The following is a 23,745-nucleotide window of genomic DNA, read 5'->3' on the forward strand; positions in this document are numbered from 1 at the left end:
AGCATTTTCTCCTAGAGCTTCTGTTTACAGCCCATGGAATCATCTGGGTTCTTTGGAATGTAATATGGACTGAAATCAAAGTGGTGTTTTCTGGCCAAGTGTTTATAGTTAAAACAAACAGAAAATTGAAACTTAGATAAATCAGACCAAAAAAAATTTTATATTTTTACAACAAACATTATAGTGATGTTCCTGTGTTTGGAATGAAACCACTCTTTCAAAATAAACAAACCAGATAAACTTAAAAATAAGCAAAGTGTATGATAATAGAATTTAATTGTAAAAAATATGGATGATGTACCACTTATTAAATTAGTGTTTTTAAAATCTTACTTCCTCAATAAATTCTGTATAGAATACTTACATCCTATCATAGGCACATGCATGCCTATTTTTATCATGCTACTTTGCTTTTAAATATGAGCAGCTAGATTTTTTTCTCCTCTTTAGCATTAGCATCAGTTTCACTAAGTTGGAAATGAGCAGAATTTGGAAGTTAGTCAGTATTTATTATATGCCTACTATTTGGGGGGGGGGATAAATAGAAAATTTAGATAGTTCTTCCCTAAAGGAATTAACACTCCAAGTCTAACAGGCATTAAAGGTGAAAAAGACATCAATAGAGGAGTAATTCACTAGAAAAAACCATTAACAAATATATACGTGGGGGTGAGTGGGTTTATATTTAGGTTCATCAAGGAAGGCAGGATGAACTGCTATCATGAAGTTAGAAGGGGCGGGAAAGACTTCCTGGGAAACATGATACCTGAGCCAAACCTTGAAGGAAGCTTGGAATCCTGAAGAGGAAGTATTTTCCAGGCAAGGTGGACAGCTTATATAAAAGCATGGAACTGGGAGATGGAATGCAGAGTAAGGGAAGCAGGTCAGAACTATGCTCTTGGAAGACTGTTTGATGGACATGGAAGCAATCTTTTACAGTTGCATTTCTGCTGTAAAGAGTTACTATTGGGTCATGGGGCTGCATTACAAATTTACTAACAAGTCATCTTGTCATCAGTCTGTCACCAGATTCTTGAGCATAATGAAAACTAGGCCAGATTTAGATTTGAGCTACTTTTTTTTTAATATGAATGAAAAAGTATGCCTTGAATCACTTGCTTTGTGCCAGCATTGATTTAATTGCTGGGGATATGTCAAAAGAGAGAGCATCCTAGGAGCAGCTAGGTAGTGCAGTGGATAGTGGTGGATAGAGGCCTTGGAGTTTGGAGGACCTGAGTTCAAATTTGGCCTCCGACACTTAATAATTACCTGTGTCACTTAATCCCATTGCCTTGCAAAAAAAAAAATATTCCAATAGGGAGAAAGAATACACCTAAGGAAGTCATCTTAGGGAAAAGTATTTTGATCTGGGACATCATAGGAGCGGTGAATGGAGTCATAGGGTAGTTGATTAGGAGGTAGAGAGAGAGCCATCAGCTAACAAGCCTTTATTAATCACTATGGGCCAGATATTATGCTAAGTAAGCCCTTGAGATATAAATGCAACAAAGGAAGCTAACTCTAACCCCAAAGTGCTTTGAATGAGGAAAGGAAACTAATAACACACAAATTGTACCTAAGAGGGAAGGAAGGAGAGAGACCACAAAGTAGATATACATTCTGTGGTTTGGAAGGGTAAAGAACTAGCAGGTGGAAGAATCAGGAAAGACTTCCCCAAACATAGGTGGTGGGTGAGCTGTCTTGAAGGAAAAAAAAAGAGCTTCTATGAGGCAGCAGTAGAGGAAGAAGTTGTTGACATGAGAGATGGCCAGTACAGAGGTACAGACTGGAGATGGGCTATCATGTGTGAATAACAAAAAGAACAGTTGGACTGAATCTCAAGGATTCAAAGATAGGTTGTGGGACCCATTTGTGAAGGCCTTTAAAAGCTTTAAAGTTCGTTTTAGCTTTCCAAAGCCATATTCCAATTAGTGAGACCTTATGAGATCAAATTTGCCTCCTTAAATAAAGGTTTCTTATATATATATTGTATATTGTGTATGGACACTTGAGGACATGGGTTTTAAAATTGATTCCCTTTGTGTGAGTTCTTGAGTCCTGTTAACTTTGAGAAGTCTCAACTGTTATCAAACATTTGACAAGTAGCAAATCACCAACCACCACTATACCCTCATATTCTTTTTCTGACTTTTTTTTGCAAGTGAACTTAAATTTATTATTACTATTACAATAATTTTGTTATAAGAGTAAAAATAAACCCTGCCCCAAGAAAATGAGAAACCTCAAGAATAGTGAGAGAGAGAGAGAAAAAAAATGTACTTCAGTCTGTGTTCAGATTCCAATGCCTCTGTCTCTGGGGTAAGTTGCTTTCTTCATCATAAGCCCACCAGAGAGGTTGCTTCAATATTTTCCCCACAGTTACTATTACTAGCTGTACCTCCACTCTCTTCTTCCCCACTCTCTTTTATTCTATTCTCTCTCTCCTTTCACCCTGGCCCTGTCTAAAAGTGTGTTGTATCTTGAATAACCTCTCCCTCAATCTTCCCTCTCTTCTATCACCTATTCTCCCCTGCCCTCCCCCCATTCCCCTTATCCCATCTCTTTCTTCTCATTTTTCTCTAGGGTAAGATAGATTTCCTCACCCTATTAAGGGTGTATGTTATTTCTTCTCTGAGTCATTTCTGATGAGAATGAAGGCCCATTCATTCCCCCTTTCCACTCAATTGAAAAGGCTTTTTCTTGACTTTTATGTGAAATTTCTTAGTTTCTTCTTCATCTCCTTTCCCTTCTTCCCAGTACTTTCCTTTATCACCCATTGACTCCATTTTTTTACTATATTATACCATTATATTCCACTCCTTCCTATGTCCTGTCTATATATGCTCCTTCTAACAGCTCTTATAAATGATAAAGTTCATATGAGGTATCAATATCTTCTTCCCGTGCAGGAATACAAACATTTAATATCATTAAGGTCCTCATAGTTAGTCCTTCTCTTCCACTCCTTCTATGGTTCACCAGAGTCCTGTACTTGGAGATCAGACTTTCTGTTCACTTCTGGTTGTTTCAATAGGAAAGTCCCCTGTTTCATTGAAAGTCCATCTAAAACCAAGATCTTTTGCCTTCTGGAATATCATATTCTAATCCCTATGAGCCCTTAATGTAAATGCTGCCAGATTCTGTGTAATCCTGACTATGGAGCCTCAGTAGTTGAATTGTTTGTTTCTGGCAGCTTTTAGAATTTTTTCTTTAATTTGGGAGTTCTGGAATTTGGCTATAATATTCCTGGAAGTTTTTCTTTTGGGATCTCTTTCAGGAGATGTCCAGTGAATTCCCTCAATTTCTATTTTACCCTCTGCTTCTAGGATCTCAGGGCAATTTTGCTGTATAATTTCTTGAAAAAATGAAGTCTAGGCTCTTTTCCTGATCATGGCTTTCAGATAGCCCAATAATTTTTAAATGATTACTTCTGGATCTGTTTGCAAGGTCGGTTGTTTTTCCAATGAGGTAGTTCATATTTTCTTCTAATTTTTGGCTTTTTTGGAAGTTTTATTTCTTCCTGATTTCTTGCAAAGTCATCAGCTTCCTTTAGTTCCGTTCTACATTTGAAGGAGTTATTTTCTTCAAAGAGCTTTTTTACCTCCTTTTCCAGATGGCCAATTTTGCTTTTTAAGGCATTCTTCTCATTTGCCTTTTTTTTTTTTTTTTTTTTTTTTTGCTTTTTCCATTAGGCCTAAACTGGTTTTTAACATGTTATTTTCTTCAGTGTTTTTTTATATTTCTTTCACCAAGCTGTTGATGTGATTTTCATGATTTTTCTGTATCATTCTCATTTCTCCTCCCAATTTTTCCTCCACCTCCCTTAAATTCTTTTCAGTCTTTTTTGAGCTCATCCATAGTCTGAACCCTTTTCTGTTTCTCTTGGAGGTTTTGGATATGTAAGCTTTGATCTTGTCGTCATCTGAATATGTGTTTTGATCTTCCATGGGACTAAAGTAATTCTCTATGGTCAGATTCTTCTTTTCTGTTGTTTACTCATTTCCTCAGCCCAAGACCAATCCACAACACTTTGAAGGCTTTGGGGTTTTTTTTTTTGGGGGGGGGGGGATACACCACTGGGACCTTTATTCCTCCAAGATCATAAGTTCTCTTACCTGTGCTTTGATATGTAGATGACCCCTGTACTTCCCTCTACTCTAGAGCTGTAAGGATGAGTCCTGCTTGGCTATGGAAGCCCAAACTGCAACCTGGATCTGAGTGTAGGCAAACAGCAGAGTCCTACCCTGAGGGAGAGCAGAGAAATCTGTGGAGTCTTCCCTGACCCCCATAAGTCTCTGGGGTGCAGGCTACTTTCTCCAGATTCTCACTGCATGTTCTGCAGCCAGTGGTTCCTCACTCTACACTCATTCTGGTATAGCAGAATTCTCTCGCTGCCCCTTCAAGCTGTTCCAGGGCTGCACTGCAACTGGGGCTTTTTCCAACTCTGGGTCCTGGTGAAACACACCTTTCCCACAGAACTTCTAAGTTATCTGGGACTGGGAAAATGTATCACTCAGTCTTTCTGTGCGTTCTTTTTGACTAGAGTCATAATTTGTTGGCCTTTGGAGTTTTGGGGGGAAGGAGTTCCTGGGAAATGCTGCCTTCATGCTGCCATCTTGGCTCTGCCCCTCTCTGACTCTTACTGAATGAATTTTTGACAGTACCTGTGTACTCCTTAGAGGACTAACAATAGCATTCCCAGTGTATAATAATAGCTAAGAAAGTAACTTCAATTTAGATTATCTCAATGAATAAAGAGCAAAAGTTATTAGAAAGCCTAACAGTGTTCTCAGACAGGTACCTTGTGATGCAAAATAACTTAGACTAAGAAAATATTGTTTCATTGGATTTCTGCCCCTTTGGTAATTTTGAACGCTAGAAATGATTTGCAAATCACTAACAAAAAAAAACAACAGGATTTTTAAAAAGCACAAGCACAATGTAGATATAACAGTGATAAAATAATTTGTTTAAAATATGTAAACATTTCCTAAACACATCTCACTGCTTCTATAAAATGTTAAGTTCTGCTGTTCAGATACAACTTCCTAACCCAAGTGAAACTTCTTAAGAATCACCTATTTTGGGGGAAACTAGATGGCACAGTGAATAGAGCACCAGAGCCTGGAGTCAGTAGGTCCTGAGTTCAAATTTGGCCTCAGATACTTACCAATTACATAGCAGTTGACCTTGGGCAACTTAACCTCATTGCCTTGCAAAAAACCTAAAAAAAAAAGAATCACCTATTTTTAAATCAGCAGTCATATATTATATTCATATTGTCATTTCAGGTTCAAAATAAGCAAGAAAAGAAACTTGGAACACCACCTGTACCTGCAGCAAGTGTTGGAAGCAGCCCTCGACCCCTCTCTCCTCTTCTTCATGTGAATAATGTTGCTATCAGTGTTCCATTATCCATAAACATTCCACGATTCTACTTTCCTAAAGGACTTCCAGATGCATGTGCAAACCATGACCAGACCATAAATAGAATTGAAATGGCTTTCATGGAAGTTGAAGATCAGAAAGCAGATATTTATGAAATGGGGAAAATTGCAAAGGTAGTACAACTATTAATTAATTTAATTTTAATTTAATTAATTTATACCTACTCCTTCCTCATTAGACCCTTTAATCTATCTTCAGTGAAAGTTTCTTCCTATCTCTGCATAAAGCACTTTCTCTCTTGAAATAATCTTTGACTGACTTTAAAAAATCTTATTAATATCAAACCATTATCAACTTATTCTCAGGTAAGTATAGACTTTTATACACATTACATATCTTTTCTCATTGTTTAATTAATTTATCTTCCAAAATCACCATTCTATTGAAACTATATTCTTAGTAGTCTTCAGAGACCTCCTAATCACCAAATCTAATGATCTTTTCTTATCCCGCCTTTACCTTGACCTTTCTGCAGGATTTGACACTTTTGGCCCTCTTCTTTGATATTTAAGGTATTATATTATTGTGATTCTCTTCCTATCTCTCCAGCTGCTCCTTCTCTTTTCATATCTATTTCTGCTACTCTCTTTTAACATAAGTGTTTCCCATGTTTCACTAACCACTCCTGTATTTTTTTTCTCTTTATACTCCTTTAGGGATTCCATCCATTCTCATGACTATTAACTGTTGCTATTATTGTTCATTTGTTCAGCCATGAACCTGTGGATCATAGCATGCCAGTACTGTCCATGGGCTTTTCTTGGCAAAGATGCTGGAGAAGTTTGCCATTTTCTCCAGTGAACTAAGACAAACAAGTTAAATGACTTGCCCAGGGTCATACAAATTAGTGTCTGAGACCAAATTTGAATTCAGGTCTTCCTAACTCTGGGACAGAACTCTTATCTACTGAGCCATCTAGCTGCCTCCATTATTAGCATTATTCAAAAGATTGCTACATCTCTCTCTTTCAAACTCATCACCATTCTTCCTTAGCTCGGCTTCAATGAATATTTTTATTTGAATGTCCCACTATCACCTCAAATTTTTAAAAACAAGCTCTTCTTCCTGCTAAAGTCAGCTTTTCCCTCCAGAGTTCTCTTTCCCTAGATATTTCTCAGTCCTGCAATCAAAACACTAATCTTTGACTCTTCTATCTTTCTTTACTCTTTACCGCTTAGATCATGTTTGGAGTAATGTGAGAGAATGTATTCATCACATATTAGGCACTCCCCAGATGCTGGCACTTTACTGAGTGCTGAGGATAAAAGAAAGTTCTTGCCCTTGAGAAGCTTCCATTCAGATAAGGGAGATACCACAGATTGGGTAGTGTAGTATGTCAGGAGAGTAGTTGAACATCCCACTCTGCCCAGATGTAATGTTATGTTGATTTGATTACTGATAAGGGTGAGATCACATAGCTGGGGGCTGGTTCAGTGTAGTGATCACTCAGTAATCAAAAGCACAGACTTGCTGGGAGTAACTGTAGGTCCAGTATGGTGAGAAAACAAATGTAGCTGGCAGGGGCTGACCTTGAGTTGTCATCAATCAGCATGGACTTCAAGCAGAAGCTCTAGGTTAATTTGAATACAGGACAGCAGCAGCATGGTAGAATAATAGTGTAGTCTGCTAGGGCCCACTTTTTATAGGACAGTATCTCCAGTTAGCATAGTATACAACAGAAAAGAACTAACATTCATCTTAAAGAAGATGACCAAGATTGAGAGTGCTTGGAATAGAATGTTATCAGTCAGCAAGCATTTATAATGTGCCTGCTGTGTCCCAAGCTCTGTGATGTAATGTCGTGTGTGGAACAGTTAGAAAGTTGTATAACTGCCAGTAAGTATTTGTAAGGTTGTCATGCGTTTAACTTTTTTTTTTTAGGTTGTTTTGGTTTTTTTTTTTTTGCAAGGCAGTGGGGTTAAGTGGCTTGCCCAAGCCAACACAGCTAGGTAATTATTAAGTGTCTGAGTCCAGATCTGAACTCAGGTCCTCCTGACTCCAGGGCCGGTGCTCTATCCACTGCGCCATCTAGCTGCCCCTATGCATAACTCTAAAGAAAGAACTAGTACCATTATAGGGAGACAGATTTATTTAAAATAAGAAAAAACTCTCCAAATTGACCTAACAGTGAAACATGCCATCTTGCAAAATAAATAAATCCTGTCACTAAAAGTATTTAAGCAAAGCTAGATAATCAACATCAAAAATGTTACAGAGGGGATTCCTTCATTGGTTGGAAAGCTGGATGATACTAAAGTCCCTGACAACTCAATATTTTTGTATAAACATTTGAGCAGGTGGAAATTAAATTCCAAAATAAGAAAATAGAAATATTGCTGTATTAAAGTTTTGATTTTAAATCAGTCCATTTTGTACAAGAAATGATTGGTACCTTTTAGCATAGCCTAAGTTCCCATAACCCTAAAAACCAGACTATGGTGGGTCTTACATAGTTGATCATGTCTGTCATTTTTCTTTAACTTTATTATATATTCAAGGAAAAAAGTGCTTCTGAGTGAATGAATATAAAACTTGTTGGTAATATTATAGAAGATTTCTTAGTCAGGGATATATTGTCTTAAATAGTCCCTTCAAACTTACATACTGTGAATTGGACACTTATTAAATTTGTAGATTTTAATCCTTTACTAATATCTATACTAAGAGGTCCCTACACTGTAGATATCACAGCACTGAGGCTTTGTGTCTTATCCTTTATTTCTCACTACATAAGTAGATGACCTACTCTTCTGAACAGACATTTTTGGGAGACAAAGTATATCACGTCAGATGAGCAAAATTTTATTGATAATATACTGCCTATTTATATCTGTGTATCATTTCATCGTCGAATGACTCGCCTAGAATCTTGATTCTTCAGAGATTGTAGTGTTCCAAGAGTCTTGGGAATTATAGCACCAAGAAAATAATGTTGATGTTAAAATGTTCAAATTTTTTGTGTGAAGATCTAACTTAAGACCATTGAAAGTGCTACATTATTTTCCAGATACCAGTTCACTTTCATTCCATTCAAGAAACACTTGTAAGTAAACTACATCCGAAGCATATAAAAATTAACACTGCAAGTTGCTTTGGGAGGGAATGCTAATGATTTGGAAAGGGGGGGAAGGGAATCAGGAAAAGCTGCCTGTAGAAAATGGTATTTGAGTTACGTTCTGAAGCAAGCTTGGAATTCTGTAAGCAGAAGGTGAGGAGGAAGCCCTCATATGTGAAATCATGTCCAGGGCCCAGCTAGGAGATGACTTTGAATAGACTAGAGAGTTAATCATAGGATCATAGATTTAGACCCCAGAGGCCCACAAAGAGGTAAGAGGCAAATCAAGGATTTGAATTCAAGCCTTCTCACTACAGTCTAATGAGACTGGGAAAGTCAGTGAGAGCTATGTTTAAAGAAAGCAAGCTGAGAATTTTATATTTAACTTTTGAAGCAGTAAAAAGCTGTGCATAATCATATCTGCATTTGAAGAAAATAATTTTGGTATTTTGTAAGGATAACTTTAAGAGAAATGCTAGAAGCAGAAAGACCAATTGCAATATTCTAGGCAAAAAGACTTATTATGAATTGATGAAGAATGAAGTAAACAGAGCCAGCAACTATATGTAACAGTGTAAATTCATTTACATTTATAGAACATCAGAAACAGGAAAAACAAAAGAAACCAAACTGAAGTTTTGTTGGGGGGGGTTTTTATTGGTTTTTGCAAAGCAATGGAGTTAAATGACTTGCCCAAGGTCACACAATTAGGAAATTGTTTCTGGATTTGAACTCAGGTCCTCCTGATTCCAGGGCCAGTGCTCTATACACTGCACCACCTAGCTGCCCCTGAACTTGGTAGTTTTACTGATTATTTTCCTTCAGGGATAAATTGAGAAGATGCATCTTCCCTCCTTCATTATGCAGGTAGGATCAACTGCAATAGAAACTATTAGATATGAGGATTAAGGCAGAGGAAAAAGTCACTGACTCCAAGTCTATGAAAAGAAAGATGATGCCACCAATAGAATGGGGAAGTTTGGAGGAAGAATGAGTTGTAGGGGAAATAGAATACATTTTGTTGTGGGCATACTGATTTCAAATGCCTACAAGATATCTAAAGATGTTTATATGATATGAGAGTTCAGCAAAAGAAATTAGGACTGGATTCTTGAGTATTTAAGAGTAATTGGTGTAAAAATAGTTAAACCTTGAGTAGTTGATGAAGTCATCAAGGGAAAGAATGTAGAGAGAATTAAGAAAAGAGTCCAGGTCAGAACCTTAGATTAGTTTACACCAGTGGTTAGAAGGATGAACCAGTAATAACACCAAGAAGTTGTCAGAGAGGAAGAAAACCAGGAGGAATACATCAAAGAAGGCAAGAAAGGAGAAAATGTTCAGGAGCAAAGTAGGGTCAAAAGTATTAAAAGCTACAGAAAGATCAGATAAAATGAGGAAAATATAAGACCAATGAAATAACCAGTGGAAATCATTGCCCTAGGACAGTGCAGTTTCAGCAACTGAGAAATGACTAAAAGATGAGGAAATAGAAGCAGTAGGCATAAATCACCTTTCCCAAATTTAATTGTAAAAAGAAGAGATATAGAATGGTAATTTGAATAAGATGAAAGTGTTTTCAGAATAAGGGGAATCTGGAAATGTTTGTGAATGGTGAAGATAAAAGCAATGAGTAAGAGATTGGAGACAAAGGGTATAGAACAGAAGAGGGATTTGTGGTCAGGAGCACAAGGACAGGAAAGGTAGGGTTAGCCTTAGCCAGGAAAACATAGCACTTCATCAAAGATTGAAATAAAAGATTCAGTTCTACATCCAACCTCTACCATCTTCAGTGCCTTTAGTATAAGATATATATAGATATAGATATTTAGATATATATAGACATATGTATATACCATCTTCAGTGCCCTTAGTATAAGATATATATACTTGTGTGTGTATATCTAATAATAAGATAGTATCTAATAAGATGTGTGTGTGTGTGTGTGTGTGTATAATTTAACAGATTGCAAATCCAGGTCTGTGTCTTAAGTTTGAAAAATATACATTGTTCTACAATTGATTTTCCTGACAAGATTATTAGGCATTTCCATTTCAAGTGTTCATTAATCTAATTAAGGATAGCCTTTAGGCTTGACAGATATGCTTATCCAGTATACTTTTCTGCTAACCTTCAGCTTCTATTAGAAATCTCAAATGGATGTGCCATCATTTTAATTTTAATTATTTTTATTTTGAATTTTTTTTATTCTTGTACAAGTGATTTTTTATACATTACTAAAATATTCTTAAGAGTAAACATAATACCCCCCCAAAAAATATAGACCCTTATGAGAAATAAAGTAAAGGAAAGGGGGGGGAAATGTTTTTCGGTCTGTGTTCTGATACCATCAGCTCTGTCTGGGGTGGATCACATTCTTTATTATAAGTCCATCATAAAAGTTACTTCCATATTTTTGCACTGTTACTGTTGCTAATTGTAATTCCCTCCATCCATTCCTCCCCACTACCATAAACTATATTTTCTCTCTCCTTTCACTCTGTCCCTCTTCTAAAATGTGCTGTAGGGTGACTGAGTAGCACAGTGGACTGATCACTGGCCCTGGGGCCAAGAGGCCCTAAGGCCACATATCACCCCTGAGACCCAGCAACCACTTGGCCCCTTGGTCCCAGACAGCCCAACCAATCCCAGCCCCTTGCAAGAAGTAAAAAAGAAAATGTGTTATATCTGACTGTTCTCTCCTATGATCTACCCTCTCCTCTATCACCCACATCCCCCCCTTCCCCCTTCTTTCCTTTTTACTCTAGATGCTATATTGAGTGTGTATGCTGTTTCCTCTCTAAGCCATTTCTGATGGGAGTGAAGCTTCTCTCACTCCCCCCTTGCCTTCCCCCCTCCCATATTATTGCAAAAGCTCATTGTAAAAGAAATAAAATAAAATAATCTTTTCTACAAAATATCTTAGTCTATTCCACCTTTCCTTTCTCTTACTCCCATTGCATTTCCCTTTTAGCCATTAACTCCATTTTTACAATATATTATATCTTCAGATTCAGTTGTCTCCTGTGCTACATCTATAAAAGCTCCTTCTACCTGCTCTATTAAATGAGAAGTTTCATATGAGTATTATCGGTATCATTTTTCTATGCAGGAATACATGCAGTTCATCATCATTAAGTCTCTCATATTTTAACCTTCTCCTCCACTCTCTATGCTTCCCCTGAGTCCTGTATTTGAAGGTCAGACTTTCTTTTCAGCTCTGGTTGTTTTAACAAGAACATTTGAAATTCCCCTGGTTCATTTAAAGTCCATCTTTTCAGGGACAGCTAGGTGGTGCAGTGGATAGAGCACTGGTCCTGGAGTCAGGAGTGCCTGAGTTCAAATCCAGCCTCAGACACTTAATAATTGCCTAGCTGTGTGACCTTGAGCAAGTCACTTAACCCCATTGCCTAAAATAAAAATTTTAAAAAAAGTTAGTCCGTCTTTTCCCCTGAAAGATGTCCAGTTTTGCTGGGTAGTTGATTCTTGTTTATATGCCAAGCTCTTTTGCCTTCCAGAATATTATATTCCAAGCCGTAGTTGCTGCTAAGTCCTGTGTGATCCTGACTGCAGCTCCATGATATTTGAATTGTGTCCTTCTGGCTGCTTGTAGTATTTTCTCTTTGACTTGGGAGTTCTGGAACTTGGCTATAATATTCCTGGAGGTTGTTTTTTTGGATCTCTCTCTCGGGGAGATCGGTGGATTTTCTCAATTTCTATTTTGCCCTCTGTTTCTAGGATATCAGGGCAATTTTCCTGTAGGATTTCTTTAAAAATGATGTCAAGGCTCTTTTCCTGATCATGACTTTCAGGTATCCCAATAATTTTTAAATTATCTTTCCTGGTTCTGTTTTCCATATCTGTTGTTTTTTCAATGAGATGTTTCACATTTTCTTCTAATTTCTCATTCTTTTGGTGTTGAAGTATTATATCTTGAGTTCTCATAAAATCATCAGCTTCCTTTAGCTCCATTCAACATCTGAAGGATGCGTTTTCCTCAGAGAGCTTTCTTATCTCCTTTTCCATCTGGACACTCCTGCTTTTTAAAGCATTCTTCTTTTCAGTAACTTTTTGAACTGTTTTATTCATTTGACCCATGCTGGTTTTTAACATGTTTATTTTCTTCAGCATTTTTTTTGATCTCCTTGACTAAGTTGTTGACTTCTTTTTTTGTGTTTTTCCTGCATCTCTCTCATTTATTTTCCCAATTTTTCTTCTATTTCCCAATGGTGTTCCTCTTTTTTCTCTGTTTACTCACTTCTCCAGCCTGTGCCTGGTTTGGGGGTGCTTCCTGAGCTTTTGAGTATTATTGGGACACCTGCTTTGGGGTTTTTTGGTTACACCCCACTGGGACCTTTATTCCTCTAAGGGCATATGCTCTCTTGCCTGTGCTTTGATATATAGATGAGCACAGGCATTCTCCTCTGCCCTGGAGCTGTGAGGAGGGTCCCTGCTATCTTAGTATGGAAGCCAAACTGCAACCGGTATCTGAGTGTGGGCAAATAGCAGAGTCCTGCCCCAGGGAGAGCAACAAGCTTTCTGCCATCTCCCCTGACCCCCTTACTGCCTATGGGCTGTGTTCTGGAGGTGTAGGCTGGTTTCCCTCAATTCTTGCTGCAGGTTCTGTGACCAGTGCTCACTCCACACTCATTCTGGTGTAGCAGAGTTCTCTCACGGCCCCTTCAAGCTGTTGACAGTGATCCCTGGGCTGGACTGAGCGGCTGAGGCTTTTTTCCAACCTCCAGTCTTGGTGAAACACACCTTTCCCGTGGAGCTTCTAAGTTATTTTGGACTGGAAAAATGTATCACTCGGCCTTTCTTTGGGTTCTGCCTGTCTAAATTTTGGCTAAAATCGTATTTGTTGGCTTTTTGGAGTTTTGGGGGGAAGTAGTTTCTGGGAAATGCTTCCCTTCACGCTGCCATCTTGGCTCCACCCCCAATGTCCAGTCATTTTAGTACTGACTATTTGCCAGACTGGAAGGTAGGTACAACTATTATCTTATTTTACAGTTGAGGAAACTGAGACAAGGTCACATGTTTTGCCAGGTCACAAAGCTAGTAAGTATATGAGGCCAGATTTAAATTGAGCTCTTCTTGACTCCAGAACCAGCCCTCTCTTCCTCTCCTGCCAGCTGTTTCTGATACAGACTCCATGAGCTCTTTTAAGAACAGAGACTGTCTTTTGACTTTCTTTGTATACTTAGCAAAATGCCTAGCCTTTAATAGGTATTGAATAAATGTTATTGACTGACTGATTGACTTAATATATCTCATTGCTTGATGTTAATAAAGATTGCAAGTACTATTTTCTCTGTGATTTCATCTATCAAGGACTCTTATACACACATACATACACACATATGAAAGACATGAATGGAGCCAAGAACCATTTAAGGTTGCATTGTGCTCTAGTGAGTTTTTGTTTTGTTTTTCTTTAGTTTTAATAATCAGTAGAATAAAGCAGTATTTTAGTCTCATTTTTCTAAACCCTCCAGTCATGTAACTGAAAATATGTTCTACTGAAGAATATCATTTTGGGGACAGCTATCTGTTTCCTTTTATCTTTTCCCAAAAAATTATATATATATATATATATATATATATATATATATATATATATATATATATATATATATATATGTATATGTATATGCATAGACCATTCACATAAAGATTTCTGGAGATGAAAAAATAGATACATAGGGTTGATGGCTATTAATAATTTCTTCAGCACCTGCTTTTATTATAACTCCACAGTTTGTTTTGGGGTTTGTTTATTCTTTGTTTTTTATAAATATGAAAACTTGGGACCAAATAGGTTTATATGACCTGTTCAGGATCACCCAAAAAGCAATGATCGGAGGTAGGATTTTAATCCAGAGCTCTGATTCAGAAAGTGTTCCTTTTTTTTTTGTTAGGTTTTTGCAAGGCAAGTGGCTTGCTCAAGGCCACATGGCTAGGTAATTATTAAGTGTCTGAGACCAGATTTGAACCCAGGTACTCCTGACTCCAGGGCCAGTGCTTTATCCACTGTGCCACCTAGCCTCCCCAAAACAGTGTTCTTTTTACTGTAACAAGCTGCTTCCCAGTCTTTAGTTCAAATTAAGTGGATTAACCCCCTCATTGGATTTCTCCTTTGTATATTTAGTCTGGTTCAGTTACAAACCCTCATATTCTATATCTTCTTCCTCATATAATATTAGTACTGCAATTTTAGAATAATTGTCACCAAAAAAATGTTAGCAATTAATTCCATTTTTTATTTTCTGTTATTCAGGTTTTATATGTAATGTTCTTTGATTGATCAGATTGTAGTTTCAGGTGAGACTTTCAATAAACTCATTTCTCCTTTACCACCTTTCACCAGACACTACTGACCATAATCTTCCATTCCTCTATATTTTCCACATTAGTTTCTAATAAACTGTTATGTCACACATAGATGTTGTGCCTCTCTTGTCAAGGAAGATAAGTGTTTGATGACTGAAACTCTTTAGGGCCTCCTGATTTGGGGGGGGGGGGTTACCTATTAGACTATACTGTAATGGACCTGCGATTTCATTCTTGTGGCTACTCTCTCTGGTGGCACTGTCCTCAGCTTATCCATACTTCCTCATCCTATTTCGTTCTCATCCATGTTCTTTGAAAATTCTTAGTTCAGCTATTTATCTAATATGCTGGGAGGCCGTCCTCTAGATCTCATCACTGCATGGTACCAGTAAAATGCATGATCCTACAATCAGTTGATCAGCAAGTAGTTATTAAGCATCTACTCTTTATTTGATACTGTATACTAGGTACTGGGGTTACAAATACAAAAAATGAAAACATTTCTTTCTCTTAAAGAACTTAAATCAGGTACTACTTTTTTACTTAGATATACACAAAATTAAAACTAGGTAAATTTGGGGAGTTCAGGGGGCTATAACAGGGCCAATAAGGACTGCATAAAGATTTGAAGGAAACCAGGGATTCTAAAAGAAGGAAAGTGGGAATAAATTCCAAGAATTGGTGGACAGACAGTGCAAAGGTGTAGAGACAGGAAATGGAGTGTGTCATATGTGAGGAACCCAAAAAGACCAGTATTCTGGAGTATAGAAACTAGGTGAGAGACTAGTGTATATTAATATCATAAAAGTGAGTTGAGGCTAGGTTGCAAAGGGTTTTTTTTTAATATTTTTATTTATTCTTATTTTGTACAAATAATGTTTTTTTATACATTACTAAAATATTTTTATTTAAGACTAAACATAATATGCCCTTCCCCCCAAGAAAATATAGACCCACATAAGCAATAAAGTAAAGGGGGAGAAAAAAATTAAAACAATAATAACAATTGTAGGTATGGCCAGGTAGGTAGTGGACAGAGCACCAGCCCTGGAGCCAGGAGCACCTGAGCCTAAATCTAGCCCCAGATACCCAACAATCACCCAGCTGTGTGACCCCATGCAAGCCACCCCAACCAAAGAACAAACAAAAGAAGAAGATCCAAAATATAATAGTAGTAATAATAATAGTAGGAGTGGCTGGGTGGCAGACAGATGACTGGCCCTTGAGCCAGGAGCACCCAGGTCCAAATCTGGCCTCAGACAGCCAACAATCACCCTGCTGTGCGGCCCCAGGCAGGTCACCCAGTCCCATTTGCCCTGCAAACCGCCCCCCCCCCCCAGAAAAAAAAATAATAATAATAATGTGCTTCACTCTGTTCCAACACCACCAGTTCTGTTGCAGGTAGATCACATTCTTTAGGATAAGTCCATCACAAAAGTTACTTCCATATTTTTCCACGATTGCCATTGCTGAATCCAACTCCCTCCTTTCATATTTCTCCAGTACCATGAACTATATTTTCTCTCTCCTTTCACTCTGTCTCTGCTGTAGGATAGTTGAGTGGCACAGCAGACAGATCCCTGGCCCTGGGGCCAAGAGGCCCCGAACCCACATACCACCCCTTACCCAGCATCCACCTGGCCCTATGGTCCCAGACAGGCCATCCAATCCCAGCCCCTTGCAAGAAGTAAAAAAGAAAATGTGTTATATCTGACCACTCTCCCCCATGGTTCATCCTCTCCTCCATCACTCACATTCCCCCGTTCCCCCTCTCTCCTTACTCCAGATATCTATACCCCATTGAATATACATGCTATTTCCTCTCCTAGCCACCTCTGATGAGAGCAAAGATTCCCTCATTCCCCCTCACCTTCCCCCCCTTCCATATCATTGCAATAGCTCATTGTAATATCTTGGCCTATTCCTCCTCTCCTTTTTCTTTCTCCCATTACATTTCCCTTTTATCTGTTGACTCCATTTTTACACCACATTTTATCTTCAAATTCAGCTTTCTCCCGTGCTTCATCTATAAAAGTTCCTTCTACCTGCTCCATTAAATGAGAAGGTTCATATGCTTATTATCAGTATCATTTTTTTATACAGGAATACATGTAGTTCATCATCAAGTCCCTCATATTTTCCTCTTCTACACTCTCAATGCTTCACCTGAGTCCTGTATTTGAAGATCAAACCTTCTGTTCAGCTCTTAGCCATTCCAGCAGGAACATTTGAAATTCCCCTGGTTCATTGAAAGTCCATCTTTTTCCCTGGAAGAGGACATTCAGTTTTGCTGGGTAGTTGTTTCTCAGTTGCATTCTAAGCTCTTTTGCCTTCTGGTACATTATATTCCAAGCCCTACGAGCTTTTAATGTAGTTGCTGCTAAGTCCTGTGAGATCCTGATTGCAGCTCCATGGTATTTGAATTGTGTCCTTCTGGCTGCTTGTAATATTTTCTCTTTGACTTGGGAGTTCTGAAGCTTGGCTATAATATTCCTGGAGGTTGGTTTTTTGGGATCGCTTTCTCAGGGGAAATCGGTGGATTCTCTCCATTTCTATTTTGCTCTTTGTTTCTAGGATATCAGGGCAATTTTCCTGTAATAATTATTTGAAAATGATGTCAAAGCTCTTTTTCTGGTCATGACTTTCAGGTATTCCAATAATTTTTAAATTATCTTTCCTAAATCTGTTTTCCATATCAGTTTTTTTTTAATGAGATGTTTCACATTTTTTTCTAATTTTTCATCCTTTTGGTTTTGAAGTATTGAGTCCTGATTTCTCGTAAAATCAGCAATCTCCCTGAGTTCTAGTCTTTGTCTGAAGGATTTGTTTTTCTCAGGAGAGCTTTCTTATCCCCTTTTCCATCTGGCCAATTCCACTTTTTAAAGCATTCTTCTCAATGACTTTCTGAACTGTTTTATCTATTTCACCTATGCTGTTTTTAGCATGCTATCTTCTTCAGCATTTTTTTGGATTTCCTTGACTAAGCTCCTGACTTCATTTTCTTGTTTTTCCTGCATCTCTCATTTCTTTTCCCGATTTTTCTTCTTCTATCTCCCTCACTTGATTTTCAAAGTCTTTTTTGTGCTCTGTCATGGCCTGAGCCCAATTTCTGTTTTTCTTGGAGTCTTTAGATGCAGGAGCTTGTGCTTCTTCATCTTCAGACTGAATGTTTTGATCCTTCTTGGGATCACAGGCAAAGTATTTCTCAATGGTGTTCCTCTTTCTTCTCTGCTTAATCATTTTCCCAGCCTGAGCCTGGTTTTGAGGTGCTTCCTGAGCTTTTGGGACACTCCCACAAAGATCTCAGTGTGTGAGGCTCTGTCCTCCCTCCTGGTCTGTGAATGACCATATTCCCCCCTGCCATGGGGCTGAGGTGGGGGGGGGCCTAGACTGCAATCAGGATCTGAATGTGGTCAGACCCCCAGCATCCTATTCCGGGACATATCTCAGCAGTCTCTCTCTTCACTCCCCTCCCTAGGTTCAATGGGCTCATGCCCTGGGGGCTCTGCTTACTGGCTCCACCTGTTTCTGCTTCCTGGATCTGGAGGGCAGTCCATGCTGCACACTGTGCGCCCTGAGGGCTGGGCTTCACGTGCTCCCTCTGGCAGAGGTCTCCCACTGTTCCCCCAAGTTGTGCCTGGTGCTCCCTGGGGTGTAGGTCAGGAAACTGCCCCCGCTGCTGTGAGCTGCAGCTCCCAGTGCCCTGGGGCTGCCTCCGGAAGGCTGAAATTCCTTAGCTCTGGTGGGCTACCCCTCTGACCCTGTGGAGCTGAGCCTTTCCGCTCTTTTCCAGGTTACCTTGGGTTGGAGAACTGCCTCACTGGGTCCCTCTGTGGTTTCTGTCTCTCGAAAATGTAGTTAAGAGTCCTTAGTTTATAAGTTTTGCTCCAGAGAACTGAGAGAAGGTCCTCTCCTGTCACCATCTTGGCTCTGCCTGCCCCCCCCCCCCCCGGGTTGTGAAGTTTTAAAAGCTAAATAGAGGAGCTGATATTTGATCTTAAGGCATAGAAAGAAATGGGTTCTCTTTCCCTTGGAGGCTATTGTTTCATTTTTCAGTCATGTCTCTTTGTGACCCTATTTTAGTGTTTTTTTGGCAAAGATCTGGGAGGGGCTTGCCATTTATTTCTTCAGCTTAATTTACAGATTAGGAAATGAAGCAAATAGACTTAAACAACTTATCTAGATAGTAAAGTGTCTGAGGCCAGATTTGAACTCAGGAGGATGAGTCTTCCTGGCAGGCCCAGCACTCTATCAACTGCACAAGCTGGTTGCCCTGGAATCTCTTTCCCCATGGGAATTAAAGGTTCCTCTGGAAGTATATACGCTCAAATGTAATTTATTTTCACTTCTCAGTAGTTCTTGTGGTCTTAAAATAGAGTATCTTATTTATGATGGCTTCTGATTTGCTAATATGATTTATTTCTAGTATTATACTTTCACTTTTGATATTTATATAAGTTGTAGTACTTTTAACAAACCCAAGACTATTCCTTCCAGCCTGCTTTTTTTTTTCTGTTTTTTTCCTCCTGTCTTGGACCTGATAGCAGCAACCATGTAACTACAAACTTTTCAGGAAAAGAGACTGACTATTTCTCCTTCAGGGTAAAGAGAGAAAGCAGGCAACAGTGAGATTTGGTATTTCTTTTTTTCTGCAAAGAAGGGGACATATATTAGACTTCTGAAGAATTGATTTTTAGAATTACTACAGAGACTAAAAAAAAAATTATTAAACAGAAACTAAGGTGATAAAAGAAATATTTTTCTTTTTATTTATAAAATTGATGGTTTATATATCTAACAGAATTTTCCTTCCTGATCTTTCCCCTAAGACTTCTCATATTCACTTTCTGAGATTATAATAATTGAGTGTCCTCATTTTATTTTTGCTAGTATTCTTCTGACCAAAGGGACAGTTGAACTCAAAAACCCATGAAGGATTTTTCTTTTCCCTTCATTTTCTTACTGCCTTTCTGTTTGTGTTTTCAGGCATGCGGCTGCCCTTTCTATTGGAAAGCCCCCATGTTCAGTGCTGCAGGGGGTGAAAGGACAGGATTTGTATCTGTACACTCGTTCATAGCCATGTGGCGAAAGTAAGTATGGGGGAGCAGCCAGTCTCCCTGAGTTTCCTTTCTTTTCCACATTCAAATGTTTATTACTCAGCCATGTTCTTGTGCTACAGTAGTGCTTTCCCAGAGCAGCTCAGTGGCCCAAGCACCAGGAACACTTACTGAGTTCAAATAGAGCCTCAGACACTTCCTGGTTGGATGACTGTGGGCAAATTACTATTCCTGTTTGCCTTGGTTTCCTCATATATAAAATAAACTGGAGAAGAAAATGGCAAACCATTCCAGTGTTTCTGCCTGGAAAACCCTAAATGAGATCACAGAGAGTCAAATGCAACTGAGGCAAACACAAAGAGTAAAACACAAAATGCTTTTCTCAACATAGACCTGTGAGATCAGTACTGCTAGTTTTGTTATTCATCATGTTACAGATGAAGAATGTGAAACAGAGTTAAATAGATGTGCTCATAGTTCAGAAAGGCTTGTGCAAGGTCAAAGTGAGATATTCAGTACCAACTTTTTCCTGACTCTACAGCTAGCACTTTTTTCACTTTACCATACCACTCCTAATTTTTATTTTAAATAAATGCCCATATATTGAGAGATGTTTTGTTTTGTTTATTTTACTAACAATACAGAATTGAATAAAGCCTCCTTTCAGGAAGACAAATGCCCAAAAAATATTCATTGTGGGGAAAAAAATGCCTCATTATTCAGGAATAAATCCAGTTGATATTTTAAATATTTTAATTAAGTTATAATCTGGACAACTAGAGATAATAATTTGTTGATAGGTATAGATTTTATTATCTTGACCCTCTCATTTCTTATATATATATATATTTTTTAAATAAAGATTCACATCATCCTTTTTTTCTACCTTCCCTTTTACTTATTTGTATGTTAATCCATTCAGCAAATATATACTAAGTGCCTATAATATGCTAAACATAGATAATATAAAGCTTTTGTATCACAGGATTGGGTTTCACAGGTGTAAGAGACCTCAGAGCCTGTTGTTGTCCAACTTGTACCTGAAAAGAATCCCTGCTACAACATATCAAACAAGTCGACATTGAACCTTTGATTGAAAACTTCTGAGTGTAAATCTCTTTCCCAGTGAGGCAGACCATTCCACATTTAAAAAAAAATTATTCATGCCCTTTCCCAAAGCCAAATATTGCACAATCTGATTTCTTCTAATCTAGCAAGGAAAAGACATGACATGTCCCCAAACCCAAGAGAACATAAAACATCATTGCAAGGAAAAGTGCCATGAGAAATTTGAGGTAGGAAATATTGCTTTTTTGGGGGAAAGGGATCAGAGAATGCTTCCTGGGAAAAGTGGAACCTGAGTTGAGAGAGGGTATTCAACTGATACATAGGGAGTACTTCCAGGAATGGGAAACGGAAAATAATAGATAAGACTGAATGGGTAAGTTAGGAGCAAATTATAGAGGATCTTGAATATCCATATCAAGAATAAATACTTTATTAAATAGGTAATGGGAAACCTCTCTTTCGGGAGGTTGTGAGGGGATGAGGAGGGTGAGGAAGAGCAAAGGAATGGCATCTTTGAGTGGTGTCTTAGGACAAAAAAAATCAGATATGAGACTTTTACAAATGTTTAGAGAAGAAAATGGGGGGGGGGGGGGGACAAAGGATCAGGGATTTCCTGCTAAGATGTCCACTCTGTCAGGAAACTCCCAGTTCCCATAAACCTACCTACTCCAACAAAATTTCCAAAGTGTTCACCAGAGTGAATAATGATCAAGAAATCCAAAGAGAAACTTAAGTTATTTCCTCTATCCACCCCAAAACTGCACAAAAAAATTAACCAAAAGCATAAGGGCAACAGGAAAAGGGACAATACCAGCAATCTAACACAGAGTTGCCTTCTAGAAACTTAAGAAAGAAACCAGAGACATAGATAAACTTTCAAATCTCTGTGGATGGAAGCAATGGCCCAGTTCTTCCCAAAGGTAATTACCTCAGAAAGCTCCAGGATTGGAACCTTGAAAACCCAGGGAGGGGCAGTATGCAACATTCAGCTTATTGCCAACAAACATGGTGGCACAGTGCCTAGACTAGAGTAGTCTAAACTGAGGGATATTGTTGTCCTGAGAAGTCAAAGAAGGCTGAAGATTACAGCATCCTGAACCTCAAAGATCCAGAGGGACCAAACCTTGGGAAGTAAAAGTCAACATAAGAATCCAGAGAACAGGCAGCTAGGTGGCACAGTGGATAGAGCACTGGCCCTGGAGTCAGGAGTACCTGAGTTCAAATCCGGCCTCAGACACTTAATAATTACCTAGCTGTGTGGCCTTGGGCAAGCCACTTAACTCCATTGCCTTGCAAAAGAAAAAAAAAAGAATCCAGAGAACATCCCCCTAAAATGCAGCAGGGATCAGAACCTGACCCTGGTACAGAGTACCAGTTCAGCTGAGTAAATAAAAAAAAAATCACTGTCCACCATAAAAAAGTATTACAAATTTAGTTCTATAATAACTACAAGCAAAAGGGGAAAAAATGGAGTTTTCCACAAAGACAAGTTGAATACCTAAAGAAATGATACAAAGAAAAATAAAATATGAACTCTGGAGGAAAAAATTAGGAGAACAGGTAGCTTAGAAATAGTAAACCCCACCCTCATAATGGAATCCCTGAAAATTATAATAGAAGCAACAGAATTCAGTGACTTCATGAAGCAGCAAAAAAATTAAAGTCAGAAAACTTAAAAAATATGTTTATGCACATATCTACATATAATAATGATTTCAAAAAAACTGACCTGAAAAACAGATCAAAGAAAGTAAGTTTAAGACATATCATCTTAGATAAACCATATGAACAAAAGGAAAATTACAATTCCTAATATCCATATGAAAGAAAGAATGTTTCAAAGTACTACTAATAAGAGATATTGCAAATCAAAATAGCCCTATAGGCAAAGATGGTAAAAATTAGAACTAATAATGTTAGAGGGGTTATAGGAAGATAGATACACTAGTGTGCATTACTGGTGAAATATGAATCAATACAACTGTTTGGGAAAGCACTTTGGAGATACACAAATAAAGCGATCAATATGTCCATATCTTTTGCCCCACAAGGAAGTCACTGATAAGAAAGTCCTCATATATACCAGAATATTGATAACTTCACTTTTTGTGATATCAAAAAACTAGAAGTAGATACCCCTTGATAGAAGAATGACTAACCTAATTGGAGTTGTTAAGTTGTTTTTTAGTCATGTGCTCTTCAGGGCCCCATTTGGGATTTTCTTGGCAGATATACTAGTTTGTCATTTCCTTCTTCAATTAATTTTCAGATGAAGAAACTAAGGCAAAAAGGTTAAAGGACTTACCCAGAATCACACAAACTCTAGGTGAGGAGTCTTCCTGACTCCAGGTCCAACTCTCTTTCTACTGCACCACCTAACTGCCCCAAAAATCATTTGTGATACATGAATATAATGAAATAGTACTGTATTACATATGATGAATATAGAGATGCATAAGAACTGTTGGAGAGCGAAGTAAAGCAAGGCCAAGAAAACAACATACATATTAATGACAGCAATGTAAATGGAAAGAATTAAGTGCAAAAACATCAAAAGTCAGTGTTGAAAATTTATAAGGATCAAATATGGCTTGAAAGAAGATATAAGAAGACATTCCTTTCCCACACTTTTACAGAGGTAGGAGTCCATAATTGTACATTGCATAGATTTAATACCTTTTTTAATGTATTTCTCATTTAAGTTGATTTTTTCTTTTGTAGTCTTTCAAAAATGCTAGTTATATAGGATGACTTTCTGTGAAGGGTAGGGAAACAATATTGGGAGAAAT

At 38.1% G+C, this 23,745-nt stretch overlaps 1 protein-coding gene across 2 annotated transcripts in view; it reads left to right on the top strand.

The window, feature by feature from the left end:
• PPP2R3A (protein phosphatase 2 regulatory subunit B''alpha) overlaps nucleotides 1-23,745 on the top strand; it is a 147,897-nt gene that overhangs the window by 49,138 nt on the left and 75,014 nt on the right. For both annotated transcript variants that reach the window (XM_074214829.1, XM_074214830.1), the window contains 2 exons: nucleotides 5,292-5,561; nucleotides 19,818-19,921. In XM_074214829.1, coding sequence (XP_074070930.1) covers nucleotides 5,292-5,561; nucleotides 19,818-19,921 — 374 coding nt within the window. The remainder of the gene's footprint in view (nucleotides 1-5,291; nucleotides 5,562-19,817; nucleotides 19,922-23,745) is intronic.

Source organism: Macrotis lagotis, chromosome 1, assembly GCF_037893015.1.
Source record: "Macrotis lagotis isolate mMagLag1 chromosome 1, bilby.v1.9.chrom.fasta, whole genome shotgun sequence".
NCBI lineage: Eukaryota > Metazoa > Chordata > Mammalia > Peramelemorphia > Peramelidae > Macrotis > Macrotis lagotis.